Below are 26377 nucleotides of genomic sequence, written 5' to 3'. Positions count from 1 at the left end.
GAGGTCAGTGTATTCTTAGTCTAAAGAGTTCGTGTAAACAGGTTAGTCAGATTCCACAGCCTAATGCTTAAGGGGCCAAATTTTTACAGTCATAGGCATGCAAATAATACTGATTTCTTTTATGCACTCAGATGGCCCATTTGCAATTTGGCCATAAATGGCAAGGAAATTTAGAATGTTTCTTAAATAAATTCAGATTCTGTAAAATTTTAATTAGGAATTTTGTTAATGCTTCCTGCCTCAGGTCGATGACATTTCCTTTCCATCAGATAATCAAATTTTAATATGATTTATAAAAGAAACAATAAAACAGCCTACAGTATGTCACCTTAGCCTGCTTACAGAAGTGTGCTTCACTCTGGATTAGCCTAGTAGGTAAAGCTAGTGACGTGTGAGGATACAAGAATAGAACATTTCAAAATTCCATCTTTGTAGAAAAAATGCGTTTTTTTTCCTCATTGCAGGATAAATTGCCAAAATACTGGACAAAATCTGAACAGAACAACTGACGAGATTGGGCCCTTCTTCAAATATCTTTGATTTTATCCGTTGAAGGACTAGTTTGCAAAAACCACTTCTTTTTGTGCCCCACTTATAGAATGAAAAGAAAACAAAGCTATTCTTAGTGTTGTTTTCTTCTGCAGCGTATTTGCTCCTCAAGCTAGGAAATTCCCATAAGTGCTGTGGTTCTGCTGCCTGACAAGCAGCCAATGCAGTCTAAAGTAACTGACAACGAAATGACAGCCCCATTGCCTTCTTAGTTAGAAATGACATTCTCCGAACACCTCTTTATTACCACATTCGGTGGTGGTGAAGGGTTGCCCTGAAAATTAGTGCCACTGGAGTTCATCTTCTGTAGAACCTTCAAATATTGTTGTTATGCTTCACCCATTGGAATAGCTGAGGTCAGAGTTCCTTCACTAGCACAATACTGCAGTTAAGGGCAAATATCTGACTGCAGCTGTGCCACATACAGCACGCTCAATTGCTTTACAGCTGAGCATGCGGATAAATAATCATGCGTAATTCACCATGCTAGCTGGAGGTAGACAGCTCCTAATGCGATTCCCAATCATGAAATTCTAGCGCACCAGCTTCAGGCAACAAAAGAATCTGTACTGAATTAGGATTAACTACAAAAGTGCAAATACTTAAAGGTAGATTGCAGCACGGGTTAGGAGAAGGGTGTAAAGTTGTGTGAGTTGCCATTTGAAGCTTCTAGGTTGCATACAGTGCTTAATTTGTAATGAAAGAGGTGTCGGGGCTTAAGCAATTATGGGCCAGGGCTCAAGCAATTTTTTTACTTTCATAACTGACACAGCAAGTCCAGAGGTGCTGGGACTGTGAACTGCCAGCCTAGAGGTGCCAGGGCTGATTCCTGGCCCAAATTAAGCATATGTTCTTACTACAAGTAGGGATGGGTAAATTGATTTGGATAAAATAAAAATTAGCACATATTTCCAGGAGAACATCTCCTGTGTTTTCTGAGATTCAAAAAAAGTTTGGTCAACTTTGTACTTTTCTTAATTGAATCATCAGGCACCTTTTCACTTTCTTAGTTGGGATCCTGACAAGACTGAAAATTTTGCCATTGACTTTGATGGCGTCTGCTTCTGGCAACTATCTATAATGGATATCTTATTTCTGTGGATAAAAATTAGAATGGATCCAGCAGCCTGTACTAATTTAGGGAACTGATCCTGTAAATACTTATGCACATGCTTAAATTCACAGATTGTGACTAGCCCCACTAAGTTCAAGTTAAGCATTGGAGTGGCACATGGGTCATTTTGGAACTCACTTCGTACCGCTTGACATCTTGATTAAAAAACAAGAAATATATATAAAATTAACATGGCATACATTAAATGGATTAAAAACTGGCTAACCAATAGGTCTCAAAAGGTAATTGTAAAGGTGAATCATCATTGAGCAGTTGGGTTTCCAGTGGGGTCCAGCGGAGATCAGTTCTTGGTCCTATGCTATTTAACATTTTTATCAATGACCTGGAAGAAGACATAAAATCATGACTGATGAAGTTTGCAGGTGACACAAAGATTGGGAGAGTGGTAAATAATAAAGAGGATGGGTCACTGACAGGGCCGGCTGTGGCTTTTTGGCCGCCTCAAGCAAGGGAAACCAACAAAAGCCGGGGCGGCCCGGGCTGGGGGCTGGAGGAGGGAGCGGGGGGGAAAGAGAGAAGGGGGGCGGCCAGGGCTTCAGCGGGGCGCTACCACATGGTCCCGACTGGTGCGCCGCCTGCCGGTAGGGCTCTGCGCCGCTCCGGTCTTCTGGGAGGGAAGGACGCGGACTGCCGTGCCGGGCTTGCTGCAAGGCGCTCCCGTCCTCCGCGCCACCGCCCCCTACAGGGCAGTCGAAGCAGCACAACAATCAAACAAACAAACAAAAAGCGTCCGTGCCGCCCTAGGATTGGGCGGAATGCCGCCTCCTACAAGCTGCCGCCCCAAGCACCAGCTTGCTCGGCTGGTGCCTGGAGCCGGCCCTGGTCACTGATACAGATCAATCTGGATCACTTGGTTAGCTGGGTGCAAGCAAACAATATGTGTTTTAATACAACTAAATGAATGCATCTAGGAATATTAAAATGGAATTGTGTATGTGTTACTGTGGCACTGCATGTATCTTTGAAACCACCCACTGCAGCACATCCCTCAGCCCCCGCCACTTCCCGCAGCCCCCATTGGCCTGGAACAGCGAACCGCGGCCAGTGGGAGCTGCGATCGTCCGAACCTGCGGATGCGGCAGGTAAACAAACCAGCCCGGCCCGCCAGGGGGCTTACCCTAGCGGACCACGTGCCAAAGGTTGCTGATCCCTGCTGTAGCAATTACCGCTGTTAACCATCTGTGAAGCAGGTCTCTTTGGGTAGCCTGTCTGTGCTGGGAAAAACACAGTGAAGGCAGGGAACCATACAGCCTGGAAATACCCCAGACAGAAGGGAGCGAGACGTGGGTCTCCACTCAGAAAGGCAACAGCTGGAGAGCTGGAAGCCTGAAAGTGGATGCCGTTGCATGATCCTGAGGGGAAATACATGTGCAGTTGCCCTGAACTGACAGCAGTGATTCTGAAAAAGATTGGGGGGGTTATGATGGATAATCACCTGAACATGAGCTCCCAGTGTGATGCTGTGGCCAAAAGAGCTCATGAGATCCTTGGATGCATAAACAGGGGAATCTTGCTTAAGAATAGAACAGTTATTTACCTTTGTGTTTGGCACTGGTGTGACTACTGCTGGAATACTGTGTCCAGCGCTGATGTCCACAATTCAAGAAAGGTGTTGATAAAAGGATTCAGAGAACAGCTAAGGGTTCAGAGGGTTAGCCATCAATTAAAGGTTTAGAAAACTTACTATATAGTGGTAGACTCAAGGAGCTCAATTTGTTCATCTTAACAAGAAGGTTAAGGGGTGACTTCATTACAGTCTATAAGTACCTATAGGGGAACAAATATTTGATAATGGGCTCTTCAGTCTAGCAGAGAAAGTATAACATTATCGAGTCTGGAAGCAGAAGCTAGACAACTTCAGACTGCAAGTAATAGTGAGGTTAATTAACCATTGGGCTGATTTATCAGGGGTCATGGTGGATTCTACATCACAGGGAATTTCAGAATCAGGATTGAATGTTCTTCTAAAAGATCTGCTCTAGGAATTATTTTCGGGAAGTTCTATGGCTTGTGTTATACAGGAAGTCATAATAGATGGTCACAGTCCCTTCTGGCCTTGTAATCTATGAATCAAATCATTCTTCATATTTAAAGCTGCATGGAAATTTCTCAAAAGCGCCACATTATAATGCCCTTTGCAGAATAATATTTTAGCAGCAAGATTCGATTTTTCCATCAAAGAGAGCCTTTCATTACCCTCCTTGTTTTTATTTTAGTAACATTCCTTTGAGGGATGTTTTGTCGCCAAAGTTGTTATTTCCTTGTTATCTGCCTTTACTTAAAAATGAATTGAGGACTGGTTTTGGATCCCACTGTAATAATTTGCTACAATTCAGAGAAACCTGGACTACAGTTTTCAAAAGGGGGCAATTATTGTGGAAGCTAGATTAATGAGGTGTCATCACAATTTAGCCACATTCACCACTGACCTTTCACAGAGAGGATTGGCTTGATAAATGTACTTCATTACCAAGTTCTGACATGAAAATAGAATCACACTCTATGTTTCTTGGCAGGCTGATCAATATTTTATCTGCCAAAGCATGCAGAAGTTATAAACAGAATGAATTGTGCAGCTGCTACAAAAACATAGCAAAAAACAGAATAGCTCTGAGTGAACGGAACATGTAAATGTGACAGGTGTTATTTGCAGCATTTTTGCAATCAGAGCTTAATACTCTGTTTAGTTTTTTTATTGTTTTTTTGGTTTTCCTAATTCTAAAGATGGCTAGGCATCAGAGGCTTTGTGAGTGCTTTAAACAGATAAAAATGACTTGTTTCTTCAGAGATCTCCCATAGAAAGGAAGAGAGAAATCAAAGACTTCTCTATGTTATGATTATTTTACACTGTGTTGACTCGCTTTTGGCTTCATCCCAAGTAATGCAACGTCAGCATAGGCTGCAGGGAGAAGGCTGGGATTGGGGGTGGAAGTGTCATTTCAGAATGTTCCTGGAGGATAAGTAGGTATTTAGATTGTTTATCTAAACTTTTGCCAGAAATCCTAGTCTTTGAACTTGGCAAATATGCCAAGGTTTCATCCAAAGTTCACAGGAGGGGATTCACCTTGCGTGGGATTTATTTGAAAGTCATAAGCAATTTCTTTTAGGGTCCTTGTGAGCAGCATGCACAGCTCACAGAAGGTAAACAGACTGATCTCCAGCAGTATAAGGGAAACAAAGGCATTTCTTCCTCCATGGTATCTTGTACCATGGGAAGAAAAAAACATGCAAGCTATCCATGGGGAAAGCTTAAGGTATTGTACAAAGAATTACTACCAAATGACATTACCTCTGCATTTTATGAGCAGCAATATTTAGAAGCGACATGGATGCTACAGAAAATTTGCCTAAATGAGGAAGGTGACTTTTTTTTTTTAATAAAGATTATGGTCAGTCTGAGTTGGAGCACATAGAATCTTTTATTATAGTTTTATTATTAAGTGTATTTATTTGTGTATTTAAAAAAAAACTATGTTAAGAGAACAGTGTTTAGGTTACAAAGTAAAAAAGAAAATTCCAGATTTATGGTTGCCCATACAGCCTTAATTCTGCCTCCTCCTGCTGGGTGCTGAATAATGTCAGAGTTCTGTGGGAACAGGTAGTGCGTGATCATATATTTAGAGATAGCATCATAATGCACAAGGGATCTGAATGAAGGTTGAAGGAGCCCCAGCCCCATTTGGGGGGATGGGTTTCTGGGGCCATACACTTGGTTGTGTGGGAACCTGGCCAAGCTGTCTCTTAGGCCTGGTCTACACTAGGCTTTTATGTCGAATTTAGCGCCGTTATATCGAATTAACCCTGCACCCGTCCACACCAGGAAGCCATTTAGTTCGACATAGAGCTCTCTTTAAATCGATTTCTGTAATCCTCCCCAACGAGAGGAGTAGCGCTAAATTCGAAATGGCCATATCGAATTAGGCAAGGTGTGGATGGAAATCGACGCTAATAGCTCCGGGAGCTATCCCACAGTGCACCACTCTGTTGACGCTCTGGACAGCAGTCCGAGCTCGGATGCTCTGACCAGCCACACCCCCGGGAAAATTTGAATTCATTTTCCTGTCTGGGCAGTTTGAATCTCAGTTCCTGTTTGGACATCGAGGTGAGCTCAGGAGCAGTGGCAACGATGCAGAGCTCTCCAGCAGAGATGGCCGTGCAATCTAATAGAAAGAGGGCCCCAGCATGGACTGATCGGGAAGTCTTGGATCTCATCGCAGTGTGGGGCGATGAGTCCGTGCTTTCAGAGCTGCGCTCCAAAAGAAGGAATGCTAAGATCTACGAGAAGATCTCCAAAGCCATGGCAGAGAGAGGCTACAGCCGGGATGCAACGCAGTGCCGCGTGAAAATCAAGGAGCTGAGACAAGGCTACCAAAAAACCAAAGAGGCTAACGGACGATCCGGATCCCAGCCCCACACATCCCGTTTCTACGAGGCACTGCATTCCATCCTGGGAGTGGCCGCCACCACTACCCCACCCCTGACCGTGGACTCCGAGGATGGGATATTGTCCGCGGCCGGTTCCTCGTCGGACATGTTAGTGGACGGGGAAGATGAAGAAGGAGATGAGGAGGACGAGGCAGTCGACAGCGCTGGCACCGCTGATTTCCCCGACAGCCAGGAGCTCTTCATCACCCTTACCGAGATCCCGTACCAACCGTCCCCATCCCTTACCCCGGACACAGAATCAGGGGAAGGATCAAGCAGTAAGTGCTGTAAACATGTAAACATTTATTTAAAACAGAACGGTAATATTTATACTATTAACAATGTATGTTTATAAAAGTGCTGTAAACTAGTAAAAAATAATCAGGTACAAAACAGGAATATTTACAAAGGTAACAAATGGGTTTTCATGATTTCTCTGTCTTAGGCTCTTCTCAATTTAGTCCCAAGTATTTTAAAAAATTTTCACAATGTCCGTTACTACATGATTCCGAGGCCCAAGACGCTCCACTCCATAGTCCCAGTGCACCTAGGCGAAAATCCGGTCAATGTGGCCGGGGATTGACGAGAAATCCTCGTAGGAGAACTCCTCGTAGGTCTCGTGGAGGTAGATCTCAAGCCTGTTTATGAGGTTCCGGGGTAGGGCGATCTTAGTGGGCCCTCCGTGGTAGCAGACATGTCCCCTCCACGCCACAATCAAGTACTCGGGGATCATGGCCCGACATAGCATGGCGGCATACGGCCCCAGTTTCTGCATGCTTTCCCGCAGCATGCGTTCTTTCTGGGTGTCCGGGATCCTCAGGAGGGTGATGTCGCTCATGACGCCCTGCTTTGAATTAGGGAGGGGAATGTTAGTATTGGGACTGCTTTATAGCCACGCGGTGGAGGGAGAGGGGCAGCATACAGGGATCTTTCCCTGGGACAGCCGCGAGGGGATGGGACAGGGGCAGAGTTGATGCTGTCCTGATTGCTGGCAGCAGAGACTGGCATTGCTTTCAATGTGAAAGGAGGCCAGTGCTACTGCTGGAGTTTTAAGCAGCCACAAGTCTACGGCTTACCATTATTGCCCGCTCCAGAAGTTCAGGTCTCCAGCCACAGTTCTCTGATCACTCCAAGACCACCGCAAGTCCACAGGCACTGAAGGCGAGGGCCGAAAATTCGACCTTGTCCTGAGTGCGCATGTGAGAGGTGCAGTGCATGGTCTTGTTCACAGAGAAAGACTAGGTTCTTTGTATACAATTTCATTTATCTGTCTCAGGAATTCACTCCCTTTTTACAATTCACACAGACACATCTGCGACTGTCTCCCAACCCAGCCTGTCAGCACACTCCCAGAGGCTAGCGCAGATTAGGCGGCGGAAGAAGAAGACGCATGAAGACATGTTCTCAGAACTAATGGGATGCTCCCGAGCCCAGGCAGCCCAGCAGACACAGTGGAGGGAGAACTTGTCACAAATGCACCGAGCAGTCATGGAACGGGAGGAGAGGTGGCGTCAGGAGGACCAACAGGCTACTGAAGAGCTGCTTGGACTAATGAGGGAGCAAACGGACACGCTCCGGCGCCTTGTGGATGTTCTGCAAGACCGGAGGCAGGAGGACAGAGCCCCGCTGCAGTCTATCTGTAACCGCCCTCACCCGCCACCAAGTCCCACACCACCCTCACCCAAAGTCCAAAGAAGGAGGGGCGGCAAGGGCCGTTAAAACTTTCAGTCAACCCCTGCAGACTGCTCTAGCACTAGAAGGCTGACATTCCCCAAAATTTCATAAGTCCTTTCCTACCCACCTCACACAAGCCCCCGTCCAAGTTTCACCCCCCACGTTTCATGTCTGGTTCGCAATAAAATGTTTGTTTCTGTTCATTGCTGTTTCAGTCAGGTTCTTTTGAGGGAGAGTCTGTCTGGAGGGGGGGGAAGGGGCTTGGTAATTGGACAGGACAGTGACCTTTAGCAGGGTACAGAGGCGGTGTCAGGTCCAGCATCAGGACACATACACAGTGCAGTCACTGGTTACCCTGGTCAGTCTGGGAGGTGTTTTTCATGTTCTGGGGGGGGGGTTGCTCTGTGACTTTGTGGCGGGGGAGGGCAGTTACAGATCTTATGCAGCGGTCCTTATCCTGGCTCACAGATCCACGCAGCAGGGGATCTGTAACCCTACCCCCCCTGCCAGAAAGTCACATAGCCGACACATACACACAGTCCCCCCCAGGAGTGCTGGCAGGCTCCATTGAAATAACCAGTCCACCAGTGCGGAGCCTGTCATTCCGGGAGTTTAGAAGCATCATTTGCATCAGAACACTAAACCCGCCCCCCGCCACAGTCTGCGTCCCTGGTTTAAAATATTCCCGCGAAAACAGCAATACAGACAACGGTGTTAATTAACAAAATAGAAATGATTTTATTTTTTGGGAAGGGGAAGGGGGTGAAGGGGGTATGTAACTGGAGAGGATAGTCAAAATGAACTGGGTAAAGAAACGGGGGCAGGTTCAGCTTTTCTGTCCACAAACTGAAAAGTCACTGGTTGCCCTGCTCACTCAGGAACCTAGCTTTCAAAGCCTCCCGGATGCACAGGGCGTCCCGCTGGGATCTTCTAATGGCCCGGCTGTCTGGCTGGACGTAATCAGCAGCCAGGCTATTTGCCTCTAGCTCCCACCCCGCCATAAAGGTCTCCCCCTTGCTCTCACACAGATTGTGGAGCACACAGCAAGCTGCAATAACGATGGGGATATTGGTTTCACTGAGATCACAGTGAGTGAGTAAGCTTCTCCATCTCCCTTTGAGACGGCCAAAAGCACACTCCACCACCATTCTGCACTTGCTCAGCCGGTAGTTGAACAGTTCTTTTTCTGTGTCCAGGGCGCCAGTATAGGGCTTCATAAGCCAGGGCATTAGCGGGTAGGCTGGGTCCCCGAGGATGACTGTAGGCATCTCCACATCCCCAAGAGTTATTTTGTGGTCTGGGAAGTAAATACCTTCCTGCAGCCGTCTAAACAGACCAGAGTTCCTGAACACGCGAGCGTCATGAACCTTGCCCGGCCATCCGACGTAGATGTTTGTAAACCGTCCCCGATGGTCCACCAGTGCTTGCAGCACCATTGAAAAGTAGCCCTTTCTATTGATGTACTGGCTGGCCTGGTGGTCCGGTCCCAGGATAGGGATGTGAGTCCCATCGATAGCCCCACCGCAGTTTGGGAATCCCATCGCGGCAAAGCCATCTATGATGACCTGCGCGTTTCCCAGGGTCACTACCTTTGGGAGCAGTACCTTCACGATTGCGTTGGCTACTTGCATCACAACAACCCCCACGGTAGATTTGCCCACACCAAAGTGGTTCGCGACTGACCGGTAGCTGTCCGGCGTTGCAAGCTTCCAGAGGGCTATGGCCACTCACTTCTCAACTGTGAGGGCTGCTCTCATCCTGGTATTCTGGCGCTTCAGGGCAGGGGACAGCAACTCACAAAGTTCGAGGAAAGTCCCCTTCCGCATGCGAAAGTTTCGCAGCCACTGGGATTCATCCCAGACCTGAAGCACTATACGGTCCCACCAGTCCGTGCTTGTTTCCCGGGCCCAGAAGCGCCGTTCCACGATATCCACATGACCCATTGCCACCGTGATGTCCTGGGCACTGGGGCTCGTGGTTTCTGACAGCTCTGTGCTACTCTCCGACTTCAGGCCATCACGGCGGTGTCGTAGCCTCCTCGCCTGATTACTCTTCATCTGCCTCAGGGAAAGGTGTATGATAAGCTGCGAGGTGTTGAGAACGGCCAGAAGTGCAGCGATGGTCGCAGCGTGATCCATGATCGCAGTGCTGTGGCGTCTGCGCTGTCACTGACCAGAAAAGTGCGCGAACTGATTTCCCGCCGGCGCTTTCATGGAGGGAGGGAGGGCGTTAGTGACGGACGGATGACGACAAATTTTTTTTACCCAGAAGGCATTGGCGGCTCGACCCAGAATTCCGATGGGCAGCGGGGACTGCGGGAACTGTGGGATAGCTGCCCACAGTGCACCGCTTCCAATATCGACGCTCGCCCCGTTAGTGTGGACTCACAAAGTCGAATTACTGTCCTTAGTGTGGCCTTAGTGTGGACACACACGTTCGACTTTGCAATATCGATTCCACATATTCGATTTAAGTAAAATCGAATTACCCTCGTAGTGTAGACATACCCTTAGAAAGGAAGCAGTAGCTCCACATGCTGCCCTCAAAGACAGGGGGGAAAGAGGTGCTGTGGCCAGGTGCAGAGTTTGGGAAGCACCAGGGGGAATATTTGGGGACAGGGAGCCCAGCCTGATTCCTGCCCCCTGTGACATCCCCCAGTGGGAGCCTGTGACAGGTCTAGGAATGAGGACAGCCTCCACCAACTCCCTTCCACCCTACTCCTCCTACAGCTGCTCTGGTTGCTCCCAGGTGTTCACAGTACAATCTCTGCAGCTGCTGCTGCTGCTTGGATAGTGACATGTGTCTAGTCGTTGAATGTTGGTGTGTTTAGTTATTGTTCTGGCGTATGGACGAACAAAGTTTTCTTGAGAAATGGACATGAGAGAAGGAAAATAGTATTTTTTACAACAAAAGCTGAATGGAATTTCTTGGGATAAGGAAAAGGCACTTCCCCGGCTAAATAACAAGGGTCTGCTGCAAAAAATGCAGGTGTGAGAGTTTATCAGAGGAGTGACGTTCTGGAACAGCCTTCCAAGGGGAGTAGTGGGGGCAAAAAACCTAACTAGCTTCAAGACTGAGCTTGATAAGTTTATGGAGGGGATGGTTTGATGGAACTGCCTTCAATGGCATGTAGCTCATCGGCAACTGCCAGTAACAAAAATCCCCAACTGCTGGAGATGGGACACTAGATGGGGAGGGCTCTAGTTACTACAGCAATTCCCCCCCCCCCAGGTATCTGCCTGGCAGGTCTTGCCCACATGCTCAGGATCTAACAGATCGCCATATTTGGGTTCGGGAAGGAATGTTTCCCTGGGTCAGATTGGCCAAGACCCTGGGGGTTTTCACCTTCCTCTGCAGCATGGGGTACAGGTCACTTGCAGGTTTAAACTAGTGTAAATGGAGAATTCTCTGTAACTTGAAGTTTTTAAACTGTGATTTGTGGACTTCAGTAACTCAGGCAGAGGTTAGGGGTCTGTTTCAGGAGTGGATGAGGTTCTGTGGTCTGCAATGTGCAGGAGGTCAGACTAGATGATCACAATGGTCCCTTCTGACCTTAAAATCTATGAGTCTAAAAGGACTCAAGAATCCTTTATAAGGGAAAGTATTAGGCAGTCTAAAGATAGGAGTTATTACCAGCTCCCCTTATAATGCAGTGCCATAGGTATACTTGGTGTCTTATAAACAAATAGCTCTGATTAGGTTACAGTACAACTCCTCGGTCCTCCAAACAGGCACGTGAGTGACTTTATACAGGTGAGTAGTCCCATGAGGTCAGTGGGACTATCAGTGTGTGAAGTTAGTCACGTATATAAGGGACTAGCATCAAGGCCAAATTAGACTTTACAAATGGAAAGGATAGAGGATATGGGAGAATGAGTTACAATAGTGGAAGATTACAAAGGTCAGATATTTACAAGTGCTGAGTACTAGTAGATCTCATTTACTTTAGATGGGGTTGTGGGTACTCAGGTCTCTTGAAAAACAGTCCCCATAAATAAGATGCAGAGTCTTCCATAAAGTCATGGAAATGTAGGGCTGGAAGGGACCTTGAGAAGTCATTAGGTCGAACCCTTTGTGCTGAGGCAGGGCAAATAAACCTAGACCACCCTGAGAGGTGTTTGTTCAACCTGTTCTTAGAAACTTCCAAGGATGGGGATTCCACAACCTTGCTTGGAAGCCTATTCCAGGGCTTATCTACTCTTATAGGTAGAAAGTTTTTCCTAATATCTAATCTAAATCTCCCTTCCTGCAGATTAAACCTATTGCTTCTTGTCCTACCTTCAGCAGACATGGAGAACAGTTGATCACAGTCCTCTTTATATCAGCCTTTACCATATTTGCAGACTGTTATCAAGCCCCTCCTACCAAGTCTTCTTTTCTCAAGACTAAACATGCCCCATTTTCTTAACTGTTCCCAGAGGTCAGGTTTTCTAAACCCTCCTACACCTTCACATCTTCAGCTCCAATCCTGCAAAGAATTAAGAATGTACAACTAGTATGATTGAAGTCTTTGGGGCTACTTGTGTGTAGATTTATGCAAATGTCTTTGCAGGACCATGGCCTTAGGACAGAACTGAATTGGTGACTATCCGTGTAGACAAACTGTGACTATTGTGAGACTTTGTGAAATATGTTATGATTTTATTTTTATGTATCTTACAATTTATAACATACCCATCATTATGTCTCTAGCTTAGTGTACAAATATATCAAGGAAACATATTGTGAACAAGGCCAATACCATCTCAGTATCCCACCTGTTCAAACAGAAGCCTGAGTAAATAGACGAACAATGAATTCTTTGACAAACCATCAGGGAAGCAAAATCACAGAGGTGTAAGGGGTCTTGACCAAAAATATCTTGCCTCCAGACTGCCAAAGTTCAAACCTAGGGGCTGATAGCAGGTGTGCCTCAGCTGTTCTTATCTGCTCTCATGAGAGAGAAATGATTGCTAAGGTAGCCAATACCTAAACCAAGCAAGGTTTTATACATCAAACTCCATGTCTTGAATTGCACTGGAGGTCAGAAAGACCTGGATAACAGTGACAAGATTTGCTTCAGAGAAGAGGTCACAAGCTCCTGGCCAGAGGCCAATTGGAAAAAAGTGTTTTGGAAAAAAGTGTTTCTGGCCACCACCACTGTCTGTGAATTGAGGTGTTTTGGGATGCCAGAAGCACCTCTGTTTTATGAGCTTCTTTGATAAAAGGCGGGCATACCCCCATCAACTAATCTGAGCAGACTTCCTGCACCCTGTAGGTGCTTCCCCTTTAGAGTTGGTCAGGAATTTTTCGTTGAAAAATGTCAGTTCACTGAGACTGAAACTGTTTATGAACAGGGTGGGTTTCAATGAATTTCTTGACTAAAAAAAGTTTTGAATTTTTTTCAAAACTGTTCAAAGGTTTCGTTTCAACATTTTTGAAAGGAAAAATTCCAGTTTTCCTATTCAAAATGACTGTTCGTTTCAAAATTTCAGCTAATCAGATTAAAAACAAGGTGTGGGGGAAGTTTGAGGTACTGCTGTATCTCTTCAGTGGATAATGGGAGTATTTCAGACTCTGGTTTGGCTATCAAGCTGGTAACTTTTCAAACACAACATTAATTTAGAAAGTGAAAAGTACTCAGTCAGTCTTATTCCCTTTTCCTGTATTTGAGAAAAAGCAAAGCATTTGAAGCTCTCCTTTGGGGCTCATATGGTTTGATCAACTTTCTCTTTTGTCCTGTCCTCTTCTCTTGTGTTCAGTAATAATATTAAAAATTAGCCCCTTATGCATGCTCCATCGGGACCGAATTTACATTCTCCTCCTCTCCTTTTCTGTGATGCTAAAGCTAATAGTGTACACTTTACTTAATGTTTAATCGGAATGTCTCTCAGGGAAATGACTTAAAGCAATGATAATTTATAGCCATTACTGATGCTTAAATAATTTTTCTTAACACCTTCAGTTGATTTAGTGATGCATATGCCTTTTGAGTGTCTGAGTATCAAGCTGGTTCCACTGACTTTTCTCCCCGAACAGCTTCCAGTCTTAGCAGTCAGTCCTTAGTTGTAGTATATGCATATATAGTGTATGAATTGCTTCACAAAGCTCTCCTGTTAGGTAATATTTAGAAGCAGGACAGAGTCACAAATTTCAGAGGTGCTCACATAGGCTATTCTGGTTCAGCCCATTACCGAAATAGTCCTAAGTGGCAAAGTTCACATCTGAATCCAAGTTGTCCAAAATCTTTTGGAGTTTTTTGAATCAAGCACATATTTTAAAGGAGTCAGTTTTTAAGGTAAATAATAATTGATGCTCTTAAATAAGTAATTTGAAAGTGTCCATTTTTCACAGCTGCACACTGTAGCAGAGGGTGGAGTGAAAATGTTCCTTCTGAACTGTAGTTCATGATTTGACTGTCCTCAGCATTCAGGATGTCGGCAGTGACAACATGTTTACCAGGAGTAAGCTTGATAAGAATTTAAGGTCTGTGATGGGCGGGGTGTACTGGTGGCACTTCCTAATGGTTAGATCCTTGGGGCACAAGTCACCCCTATCTCCAGCATCCCCTGCTGGTGGTTGCTCTGGTACAGTAGTGGTCTCTCTTGCAGTAGACAGGATTCAGCCCTCTGTCCAAGTCACTGCTGAAGTCCACCCCTTTCCAGGGTAACAGAGTCCAACAAAGTACAGAAGTCCAATGGCCCCCAAAAATGAGTTTCCAGCCCAACCCAGGAGTCCCAAAGGCCTCGCACCCTTACTTCAGTACTTACAATATCTTTATCCCTCTTATCTCAAGGCGAGCGGGGGAGGGTGATGCCTCCGCGTGGCCCATCCTCTCTATCAGGCTCTGACCTAGGGCCCTATGAGTGGCTGCAATATCAAGCACCCATGAGTGCTCCAAGGTTGCCTTCCTGGCCACATCCTACCACTTACTTTCCCAGTCCAGGGCATGGTCACAGTCTCATAAACAATTCAAGAAAAAACAGAGTGAAGGGCTCCTTAATCCTTAAGGACAAGCTTGCTCCTTGTCTGGAGTAGCTGCTGCTTGTGGATCCCTCTTCCTTGCAGCAAAGATTCCCTCTGCCTCTACACATGAGCTCTCCGAATAAGGCCACTGCCTGATCCTATCTGCTCACCACCACCCTCCCTCCTCTCCTGAGCTGTCTGCTTTCTTTTAAACTCCACCTCCTGCTGAAACAGGCTCTGCAAGTGCTGTGGGGTGGAGCCATCATTGCTCCTAACCCCTTCTGTCCCAGTATGCAGGTTATATACCACATCACAAGGTCAAACTAAAATGAGGCTTTTTGCTTAATGTTCTTGCAGAGCTAAATGAAGCTCAGAGCAACTCCTGAATAGATTCAATAAACAGGCCATGAAATCAGGACTGGCAGAGCCTACTGAAGTAATAACTTTTTCCAGGTTACAGTGAAGAGAGGAGAAATAATAAGAAAACAGCGACAGCACCATACTCCCAACATGTTCTGCAAATGCACCGAATGATTGAAAATGGCAAAACATGGTTGAGAAGCACCTGTGGCCAAAAAAATATTTTGTGAAAATTTTTTCTGCCAAATTCAAAGCTGGCACAAGTGGACACAACTCTGTTGATGTCAGTGGACTTGCACCAGGTCTGCATTTCCCCACTGACTTGAGAGAGCGAGACATGAATCCAAAGAGCTTGCAGAAGAGTTGTAGATGGGTGAGTTGCATACAGTTGTGCCATATACCACTGTAAGGGAGCGGACTCACCCCTGCGGCGCCTCCTGCTCGTCTCTCAGGGAATTAGCTCCATTTCCAGCCTGGAGCACCCCCTGCAGGCAGGCCCTTCTCTCTCTGAACGCAAAGAGAGACTCTGTCTGCTTGAGCTCCTGGCTCAAGCCTTTATAGGGCCAGCTGAGCCTGCTTCCTCCCAATCAGCCCAGGCATCTTGCCCTTCCACAGCCCTCCTCCAGGGCTGTTTTAAACCCCTCATGGCAGGAGCGGCTAACCACCCCGCTACAACCACATGCTAGGACGTAGAGTATCAGAAAGGAAGGATGACCTGGGTTCAACTCCCTGCTTAGCCACATGCTTCCAGTGTGACCTTAGGCAAGTCACTTAATCTCTCTCTGTGTCAGTTCCTCATCTGTAAAATGGAGATAATAGCACTGCCCTACCTCACAGGGATGTGGTGAGGATAAATGCATTAAAGATTGTGAGACTGACATACTGCAGTAATGGGGGCCATGTAAGTACCTAAACTCTATAGTAGCTTCTGCATTTCTGGAGTTCTTAAACAACAAGTGGAGAGAACTCCCTCAAAACCCAGCTTGGACAAACAGTGGAATTTCCCCCTGTGTTTTAAAGGCCCGGAGGCCAACCCCTGAAAGCGAAGCCACTGAAAACATAAATCCTGTCAGTCTGGAATATCTAAACTGATTTCCAATTACAAAAGGACTCCAAATCCCCAGTAGCTACTAACAAGCCGTGAGATAGCGTTTAGCAAGACCTACCAATGAGAATATTCCGAGATGAGAGAACCTACTAATGATGAGTTCATGTTGTAAAGGAAATTGCTGGAGGGCACTTAAGTGGAGACAAGAATTGGAATAAGTGAGAGGGCCTAAATATTTCTGTGATTCTTTTTTGTTTAACAGCCATGATTTTAATATCTGAAAGAATAGTAAACACACACAAACGAAGAGTACTACCAAAAACCTGAAGAGAGAGAATTTAGTAGATAAAGGTACTGGATTCCAGGCACGATGTAAGAAGATTATAAGTGTCATTGACAACAGGGTGGAGGGAGGGAGAAATGATAAAAATTTAGAAGTTGTCCCTAGCAAGGCCTATATACAGCCGTCTCCAATACAGATTGCTAGCAACCTGAGTAAGGACAAAAGACGAAAGGACACTCCCTTGTAGAGTAAGGAAATGAAAGATGCTTTAACATTGCTAACCTAGCTGCCCTTGACATTTATTTGCCACATGAAGGAAGTAAGGCAACACTATATCATCCCTTCCTTGGCACTCCACTGAGTATATGGGTGCAAAGTCTTGCCTGGTGAAACTCGGTTTAGTCACACCAGGGAGGAGTTTGGTCCATAGAGAACAGTGGAAATAGCATTTTAATTAGAGATGGGCTCAAACTGCAAAATGTGGATCCGAGTCTGGATTTTGGACATCCTGAGCGCAGAGGAGTTTGAATCCAGGGCTTTGGTTTGGCCAGTTATAAAGATAAGGGCTATTTGCAAAATGGATCTGGATTGAAGTTTGGATTTAGAAAATCCACAACATTTGGGGTTGTTTGCTTCAAACTGATCTCTAACTTTAATAAAATATTAAAATATGGACTCCTTGGGTCCAGTTCTAACTTCAGTTCCTTAGGAGCGACTCCTACAGGCTAATGTGAACTGCCCCGGACTACAATGGGTGTTGTATCTGTGTATGTGAAGATAGGAGCCTCATATTGCTCATGTGCTTTAATAACCATTTTTTATCATGTCTTTATATGTAATGGAGAATTGGGAAATGTCTGTATCATTTTTCATCCATATGGTGCATGCCTCTGTGTTTCCGTTTATGATGGTTACTGGCTGTGGAGTTAGACCAAATTGGGCTGTTAAAGCAACCAAGCAGGAAAAGCAAAACAATGACACAGAGAAGATTCCTTGAGGAAACAATAGAAAAGCTGTTTATTGGGGAAGCCCCACACCTGGCTCCATCCAGCCTAAGAACTGTTTACTTTCCCTAAGGTTATGCCTAGGATCGAAGAATAAGAATAAACCATTAGAGCAGGGGGTCTCAAACTGAGGGTCAGGACCCCAAAGTGGGTCCCAACCCCATTTGAATGGGGTCACCAAGGCTGGTGTTGGCCCTGGGCCCAGCAAGTCAGAAGCCAAAGCCCCCCCAGGGCTGCCCAGGGCAGAAGCCAGAGAGCATGCCTTGAGAAGGAGAGTCTGCTTATCCCAACTCAGAGATGGGCATGACTGGGCTAGATTAAATGTACCAAAGCCTTCAAGAAATGTTTGAGTTAGGTGAGAGAAAGTATGCAATAAACGGTTATTGTTTTTACCATTTTGTGATGGAATGGAATGACCCCCTCACTTCAGCAGCCAGGAAGAGGTTAGCAGATGGATCAGTTACTTCTCCAGCTGCAACTCAGGATATGTCTACATTGTATGGGGTCATCTGCAGGTGGCTCATGCCAGCTGACTTGAGTCTGTGGGGCCTGGGGGGCTGTTTAACTGCAGTGTAGACTTCTGGGCTCAGGCTGAAGTCTGGGCTGTGGGACCCTACAAGGTGGGAGCATCCCAGAGCTCAGGCAGGAGCCCAGAGCAGCTGAACCACATGATTCATGCCCAGAGAGGGGTGAATTTAATTCACCCCTGTCTCCAAAGTGGTGTTCTCAAGAGCAATACAAGGGGTCTAAAGTAGTTTGCCCTGTAACGGTGATATAAACTATGAAAATGTAATACTAAATTCTTCATTATAGAAGAAATAATAATAGCTAAGTGGGCGAGACCTTAAAAATGCAATTCTGTTTCTTAGGTGTCAATATCAAAGATGTTACAGTTTTGTTAGGATAGGAATTTGCCCCAATTCCTTTAGTTAAAATGGCTATAATTTCCCCCTTTTCCCAATGATTGTGCAGTTTGCTACTCATTCTGCTGCTTGTGATTCTAAATGCCGGTGGTGGTGTTTGTTCTTATCCTAGTGATCAGTTTGTGCTCTTTTAAACTGGAGGAAAGGATAATGCAGCTATGATGTTCTTCAATAATATTGGTTCTCTTTGGTTTATATTGAGTAGCATGACACCATAATACTGTTCAGGGCAGATCTTTGCTGGACAGTTCCCCACGCTGGACATAGCCGCAGCAGGAGTGGAAGTAAAAGCAACATGATGCTAAATGCATTTTGCCGGATATGATAGGATTTGCAAAGACTCTGGAAGTTGCTGCTAGTGGCTGTTGCTGACTTTGTCCATCTCTGGTCTCCACTGTGGTTTGTTTTGTGTTTTGGGACTGATTTGTGCTGCAATTTAAGGGCCACAGTTTCAAAGCCTGGGTGTGCTCAAATCTCCGTAGTACACCTTACTTTAGGATGCAAACACCATGTTGTTGAGGATGGGCTTTTCAATGGATGAGGCGTGGTGCGATGAGTTGTCAGGTTTCCATCTAATTCCTTGTAGCACAGGGGTTCTCAGACTTTTGTACTGGTGACCCCTTTCACACAGCAAGCCTCTGAGTGTGACCCCCCTTATACATTAAAAACACTTTTAAATATATTTAATACCATTATAAATGCTGGAGGCAAAGTGGGGTTTGTGGTGGAGGGTGACAGCTCGTGACCCCCCATGTAATAACCTTGCGACCCCCTGAGGGGTCCCGACCCCCAGTTTGAGAACCCCTGTTGTAGTATCTACAGGAAAAATAGTGATGGGATGCCACTTAAAACTGCTTGGACTCTGAGGGAGGAGTGGGTGGCAGATAGAAAGCCCTTTACAAAATCCTAATGCTGTGTGTGCCACTGAAATGTGTGCATACCCACACCTTGGCCCCACATGCAGTTCTGATTTTTATACCTGCCCAGCAATTCACACAAATAATTGGCAGAGGCACCATGTGGATGTGTGGTGGTTGCTGGGTATGCGTAGGCACAAGCATCCTTTCAAAACATGCTCTAATAGCCCATGGCAGCAGGTTGAGCAGATGAGACTTTCTTGGGATAGAGAACGCATACGGAAGTGTAAAAAATTACATTGTCTTGATAGGTGGTGAGGTTGTGAAGTGAGCTGTCTGCCCAGCAGATCCCTTCCAGCAACCCAGTTATTCAGGAGTTTAATTGCTTAGTGGCATTTATACAACAAATGAAGCATCCAATTAGCTCCAAAGTGTTCCAAAGGCAAGATATGCCAGCCCCCATGGTGTTTGTGTTCAAACACTCATTCCCTGTAAATGTCTGCTCTGCTTCATCTGGTAACATGTTCAGAGCAAACTCCTGTTATAAGACTGGCACATTGGTACAATGTTCCCATTCTTTTCACATTTGATATATTTGATATATTTGATTGCATTGACACATTATGATAACTTTTCTTTATATATGGAGCTGTGCTCTTTTCGGCTCAAGTCGCAGCATTCATGGCACTGTGCCACAGCAAATTAATTTTGCAAATAGGCGTGTAATGGCTCAATGATCTGTTGCCAAATTCCAAGTCATCCGAGGGTGATTACGTCTAGGCCAGAAAGTTTATCAAGGTTAAGATTAATAAATTGGAAAGAAGCACGGTTCGAGCACAGGGACGGGATTCAAGAGTTCTGCCACTGACTCACTGTCAGGCTACATCTCCGTGATGAGCTTAGGGGGTGAGTCCCTGCTCGTGTGTAGACACACTTATAGAGCTGGCGTGCTAAAAATAGCTGCAGTAGCAGAGGCAGCAGAAGGATGGGTTAGCTGCCGCAAGTACGTACCTACGGGGCTCAGGCAGGGGTTGTACATCCTGCCATTGCCCATGCTACTGCAGCTACGCTACTGTTTTTAGCCTGCAAGCTCCATGAGAGTCAATGGTAAAGGGCTCATGGAATTCAATGTGCGCAACAGCTGTCCCTTAACTTCTGTGTGCCCCCATGGTAAGATGAGAATGGGAACACTTCCCTGCCTTGCAAGGACATTGCGAAGCTCATTAATGAATATTTGTTTAAACAGTTTGATACCTCTGAATGAAAGGCACTATAGAAGAATAAAGAGTTGTTATAATTAATGACATACAAAAATTATATTTGAATATTCAAAGCACTCATATGTTAGGTAACACCAACATTTACATTTCCCATGCAACCTTAACTCTGTCCTCTTATGCACATGCATTATGATACAGTATTTAATTACATGATCCCTTAGTACTTTTACCCCAGGACCCCTGCCTCAGTGAGTGCAGAGGACGGATGTTCCTCAATGAATGAAGCAGCTATACCAGGGGTCGGCAACCTGCGGCATGCGAGCCGATTTTTAGTGGCACTCTGCTACCAGCCAGGGTCCCGGCTGCTGGTCCCACTCAGCCTGCTGCCGGCCTGGATGAACGGAACCCCAGGTTGGCAGTGGGCTGAGCAGGGCCGGTGGCGGGGACCCCGGCTGGCAGGAGCCGGCAGACGGAAGGGGTCCCAGCCGCCGGCCCCACTCAGCCCGCTGCTGGCCTGGGATACCAGCCGCCGGCCCCGCTCAGGCTGCAGCCAGTCTGGGGTTCCAGCCACCGGCCCCCTGCCAGCCGGGGTCCTGGCCACTGGCCCCACTCCGCCCGCTGCTGGCCTGGGATACCAGCTGCCGGCCCCCGCTCACCTTGCTGCACTATTATTTACTTTACATACAACAATAGGTTAGTTATATAATATAGACTTATAGAGAGAGACCGTCTAAAAACGTTAAAATGTATTACTGGCACGTGAAACCTTAAATGACAGTGAATAAATGAAGACTTGGCACCCCACTTCTGAAAGGTTGCCGACCCCTGAGCTATACAATCTTCTTATTTTAGGACCAGATTCAAAGTCCACTGAAAGACTCGCATTGACTTCAGTGGGCTTTGAAGGTTTCCAGTATGTGGATTTGTGCTTCAGAGACTTCACACCATGCAAACCCTGCCCTGAGTGACTGAGGAATTGATTATGACCCTTATGGACAGAGTTGTTTGGGCAAACTCAGTATCCGTGTCACCAAATGGCCCACCTATAATAATAAGATATATTAAAAAAACTGATCTGGAAGCAAACCAGACAGATTTATTTTTCCTACTTGTGGTATTCATCTGAAACACTGGAGAGAAAACAACACTCAGATGAGGGGAAAAAATACGATTGCAGTAGACAAAGCCAAAAAGGTATCAGGATAGTAAAACTGTTTGATTACTATGAGTAAGGCAGCTGATTTTTCTCTAACTAAACGTGTGACAGAAAGAAACAGAGATCTGGGTGCCTCACTCAGAATGGGAAACAATTGGCATGATGTTGGAAAAAGTACAGAAATATAAATAAACAAAAGAGAAAATTGGCAACCCAATATTAGCACAACAGGGAGTATGAAAGTTCAGTCACTTGTTCCTAGATTAAAAGGACGAAGGGCCAGGAGCTCTGTGGCGATAACAAAAAGGAGAGGGAATTTTTTGCATCGCTCTCCAGCAATCCTTCTGGTCACTGCAGGAATTTTGATGACAGGCTCTGGAGTGGTCTATGTCCATGGGGGGGAGAGAGGCCTTCAGAAAATGTAGGGGGTTGACAGAAGGGGACGAGACATCCGAAGTGTCTTGTTGATATTAGTCTCAGCATGGATCTTGCTAGGACACTGATTAGAAAATGCCACCTGAAGCAATGACGCTAGGTCCTGCCTGTATGCCTTACATCTAGTAGAATCATGGTATTTTTAGAGGCTCTGCGCACAGATGTGCCAAAAAATATTCTGAGTGATGTGTCCGCTGTCAAAGAAATACATCCCACCTTGTAATAATCCAGTTTTGGTTTGAGTGGGACAGAGGGAAATGCTCCTGATTCCCTCCTGTCTTATTCTCCCATCAAAGTGACCAACCAAACAATGCAATCCAGCAACAAAGAGAATGGAAAATCTGTCCCTGAAAGAGCCTCTTCTCTATGGAAGAAGATTTTCTTTGGGTTATTGTTGTCTTGATATGCCCCAGATCTACCTAAGCAATTCCTGCCTGTGCTAAGAAGAGACCCCAAAAAGGACAATAATGGGCCTTAAATTAAAAAGTTTTTTAAAAGCTGATGTCAAGAATTAAACTGAGTAAGAGCCTCAGGCATAAGCCTCTTAAATCAGAGTAAGATGCCCTCCAAGCTCACACCGAGGGAAGTCGTTGGAGAACTGCCTTTCATGCTTTTACAATGCTGCCTCAGTAGGGATTTCTAGGTCATAAACATTGAGTCTTATTCTTTGCTCAAATACACCAATGTCACTCCAGAATAATTGCATTGAGGCCACCGTTTTTACTGGAAGCAAAATCTGGCCCTGGACTGGATAGTATCTCAGGGGTTAGCACAAGCACTTTGCTTCAGTCCCATGCAGGATGATAGATACAATCAATGCCATGAACCCCAGCTGCATTTAGGTCTTTAAGGTTGTCACCCTCTATTATTTTCCTGGTGGCCAATTTATCAGCTTGTGATGGATGTAAGGTTCTCTCTTTTTGTAGCATGTTGCCAGTGAGATAAAATACTTAGTGTCACTGTGTGTTTCATGCCTCATTTGCCAAAAAGCCTTACAGTTTTTAGTCAGGGCAATGCCACCTTTCACCTGGTACAGGGCTCTAGAGTGGCACTTATTTGTGATCATAAAGCTTTGAAAACTCAGACTTGCTAGAATTTATTTTTCCTTATCATTGGCTGTCTGTATTTATTTTATAAGTGTTGTTAAGGAATATATAGCAGGAATATAATTTAATATGGGTGGAGATTATTAGGCGTAATGTAGCTGCTAACCAGAGCTTTGTAATCTGTACGGGAACATGTTTAAGAGCTTCCTTGAAGGTCGGATTTATTAAAAATGCTAGCTATTACAACAGGGAATGACTATAGGATCTCCTTAAAGCATAGCATCTGAACATCTGCACAGACACAGACAGGCTGTCTTTGATTGTGCCTTACTTTTCCCTTTAGAAGTTCAATCCTTTACACAGATCGAGGTAAAAATACATGGTCCAGTAATACAGTCTTATCTTTTAGGTGACACTTGCACAATGGCAGACTACAGCCGTCTTAAAAGCATACTCCTGGACCTTCAAGCTCATCACCACAGCCAGCTGAGCAGCCCTGTAGAGGACGGAACATCCCAGAAGCGCTTGTTAGTTGAGGACATGTTTAAGTACTTGGATATAAACAGTGACGGACACCTCAGCAGCTCTGAACTGGCTCAGGTGGGTTTATCGCTCAATGAAAATTGAATTATGAAATGGATTGCATTTTTCATTCAACGTGTAAATTGAATATAACACAGCCAAATTCTTGTGAGAATAGTTGTGTGTAACTGTCTGTCTAACATTAGGTGAAGGAAGGAAATTCTACTGTAGTATATAAAAGGTCTTTTCCCCTCCTCCCTTGGGAGATCGAGGCATTTTGTCAAGCCGTTTAGGATCCTTTACAAAGAAAAATATAGCAGTTTATCCAGGCCTCTCGCCATCCCCTCCAAAAATAAATCCCTCACTATTTACAATCATTCCTTGAAATTCTTCCAGCTAGCTGACAAATATAGACTTAATTTGCATTTAAAAATGGATTTAAATTAGAAAATGAACCTTGCCCCTCCCCCCGCCTTCCAAACACTGCATTAGTGTTACAGTAAGTTTAAAATATTGGAACAGCTTTGTTCCCCCCACATCCCTTTGCAGTTCCTGAAGTGTTGATTATTGAACATAATAAAATGAGAGAAGATGCAGAGTCTGGAAAAACAATAATCTTTAATTACCAACATGCTGTGCTGTTTGAATTAATCTAATTGGTAAAGTTAACCAAACATGGAGCACTGAGCGTTGAACTGATTTCCATGTGTACTCAAGGTGCAATCAGTTTCCAGCAGGTGCCAGAACGGAGGTACTGAGAGAGTCCTGACTGTGGTACCCAATGTATCAGCAAGAAGGATTTATATACTCTGTTCCTTTCGCCAAAGCTTGCTGTCTGCTGGGTACGAAGCAAGAAGAGGAAGGCAATCTCACTACACAACACACAACATTAGCTACAGCACATATTCTGTACCGGAACACCATCACAGGCTAAATGTGTGAAGGATCTCGGAACAGCCTGGGCCCCAGAGGTGTAGTATGTCGGCCCACAGTGTATGGATGTGCCCTAGCGCTCACCTACCATATCTCAGCCATGGATAAAGAGTCCCAGCCATAGATTAAATGGTGAAGGTGGCTATCCTTTGACACAGAGAAATAGAACTTCTCAAAGTGGCAAATTAGCTCCTAGCTATGGGTCAAATAGCTGCATCCAAGCCAGTGACCCTGCTTGCTGCAGATTTCTGTACCAGTTAGTCATTTGGCTGGCTGGGACGAGAGTGTGGGATTGGCCAATGCATAAACCCCTCCCACTTAACCCCACTGCAGGCAGGCAGTTTGTCTCCAAGTCTCAAGTCCTGCTGCGATGCAGGAGTGGCAGACAGAGGATGCTAGTGGGAGTCCCCAGTCAGAAATCTGCACTCATGGGGGTGTGGATGTGATTATTGGTCACTTGTGATAGACACTGGAGCAGTTGCGTTTGTATCCTCAGAGCAGCCCATTTCAGGGACATTGCTGCTCCCCCACAGGAAAGGAAAAGGAAAGGAAAGTTGTTTGTGTGTTCATAGACTCTTAGCAGGGCATTGCCCTGTTGAAAAAACTAGGGTTGGGATTTTAGGAGATCCAGTGTTAGAAAAGTGTTCAGAGAGTAAATAGTTGCATTCTGAATGAAAGGTTAGCATCTTCAGAAGAATTGTTAAAGAATAAGAATTCTCTGCTGTAAAGTTGGATTTGAGTGCATCATAGTGTTAAATGATAGCTGTGGGCAGAAGTGAGTTTGAAAAAGCCCTTAGGAGAGCGAGCTTCAGAAAACAATAGCAGTTCCACAGGTCTCTTAACACATTTGTCTCAGCTCACCTAATTAAAACCACAGGAGAATTTTAAAATTAGGGAAACAAACTCAGAATGTTTGTAATTAATTATCTGTATATATATTTACTATTCTATTATGCTTTACATGAGCATAATTAGAAGCAAATGGCTCTTAGGAAGCCACTTCAGTTGCAAAAGTTAGCATTTTATCACTTTGCTCTAGATAAGCATCTCTAGTTCTCACTCTTCTGGGTAAGCATGTATGCTTTCAGCTTTATCATGAAAATGAATCCACTGGGCAAATGGCAGGTTAGCAAGCTTACTCCTCTTGTGAGTTTACTAGTGAGTGGAACAGTTTCCTGTAGCTTTAATCCTAATGCAGTTGACATGACATAAGATCTTTGTTAGACAATTCAAGGCGTCAGAGTAAATTCTCTTAGATCTCATAGTTATGAACATATAAAGTAGCTGATCTAAATTTGATTTTTTTTTTTAAAGAAAAGGTGATGGCTGTAAGATGATACCTTTATCTTACTCTAAAAAGAGTTTTCGCATACTGACACTTGATTGTCTGTTCTACTCTCGTTCTCCATTTATGTGACGCTTACTCCATCTGGACATTAAAACTGAACTTGCACTGAAAAAAAGATTTAGCCATTTATAGTTATTAGATCACACAGTGTAACCTCATTTGCTCCATATTTCTAGAAAAAAATAGAAAGCAAAACTCGATGAGCTAGGTTTTGTGTGTATGGTTTGGTTTATCATTCAGAATGCACCCCCCCCCCCCATTATTTCAGTGGGGAAGCAGCAAGGCCTAATCAGCACAGGAGTGGAAGTTGGAAGCCCCTGAGTTTTAAAACTAGCTCTAGCATTAATATGCTGTGCAGCTTTGGGCAAATTGCTATGGGTTGATTTTCCACAGCGCTGCGTATCCACATCTCCCAGAGGAGAACACGCTTAGGCCTTGTATATACTTGATAGTAGCAGATGTAGTATGTATTCATCCGCACTGCAACTGGAAGTGTGACCACAGCTCGGCTTGG

The 26377-nt window shown here is 45.1% G+C and overlaps 1 protein-coding gene across 1 annotated transcript in view; it reads left to right on the top strand.

Moving 5' to 3' along the window:
* Positions 1–26377, top strand: part of FSTL4 (follistatin like 4) — a 485177-nt gene that overhangs the window by 237834 nt on the left and 220966 nt on the right. The window contains exon 6 of the mRNA XM_026659459.2: positions 23470–23660. Within this exon, the coding sequence (XP_026515244.1) occupies positions 23470–23660 (191 nt within the window). The remainder of the gene's footprint in view (positions 1–23469; positions 23661–26377) is intronic.

The sequence above is a fragment of the Terrapene carolina genome, unplaced genomic scaffold (assembly GCF_002925995.2).
Source record: "Terrapene carolina triunguis isolate 2854851 unplaced genomic scaffold, T_m_triunguis-2.0 Scaffold629, whole genome shotgun sequence".
In the NCBI taxonomy this organism is placed as follows: domain Eukaryota; kingdom Metazoa; phylum Chordata; order Testudines; family Emydidae; genus Terrapene; species Terrapene triunguis.
Note: the sequence above shows the minus strand (reverse complement) of the source record. Positions and strands in the feature narration are given on the sequence as shown.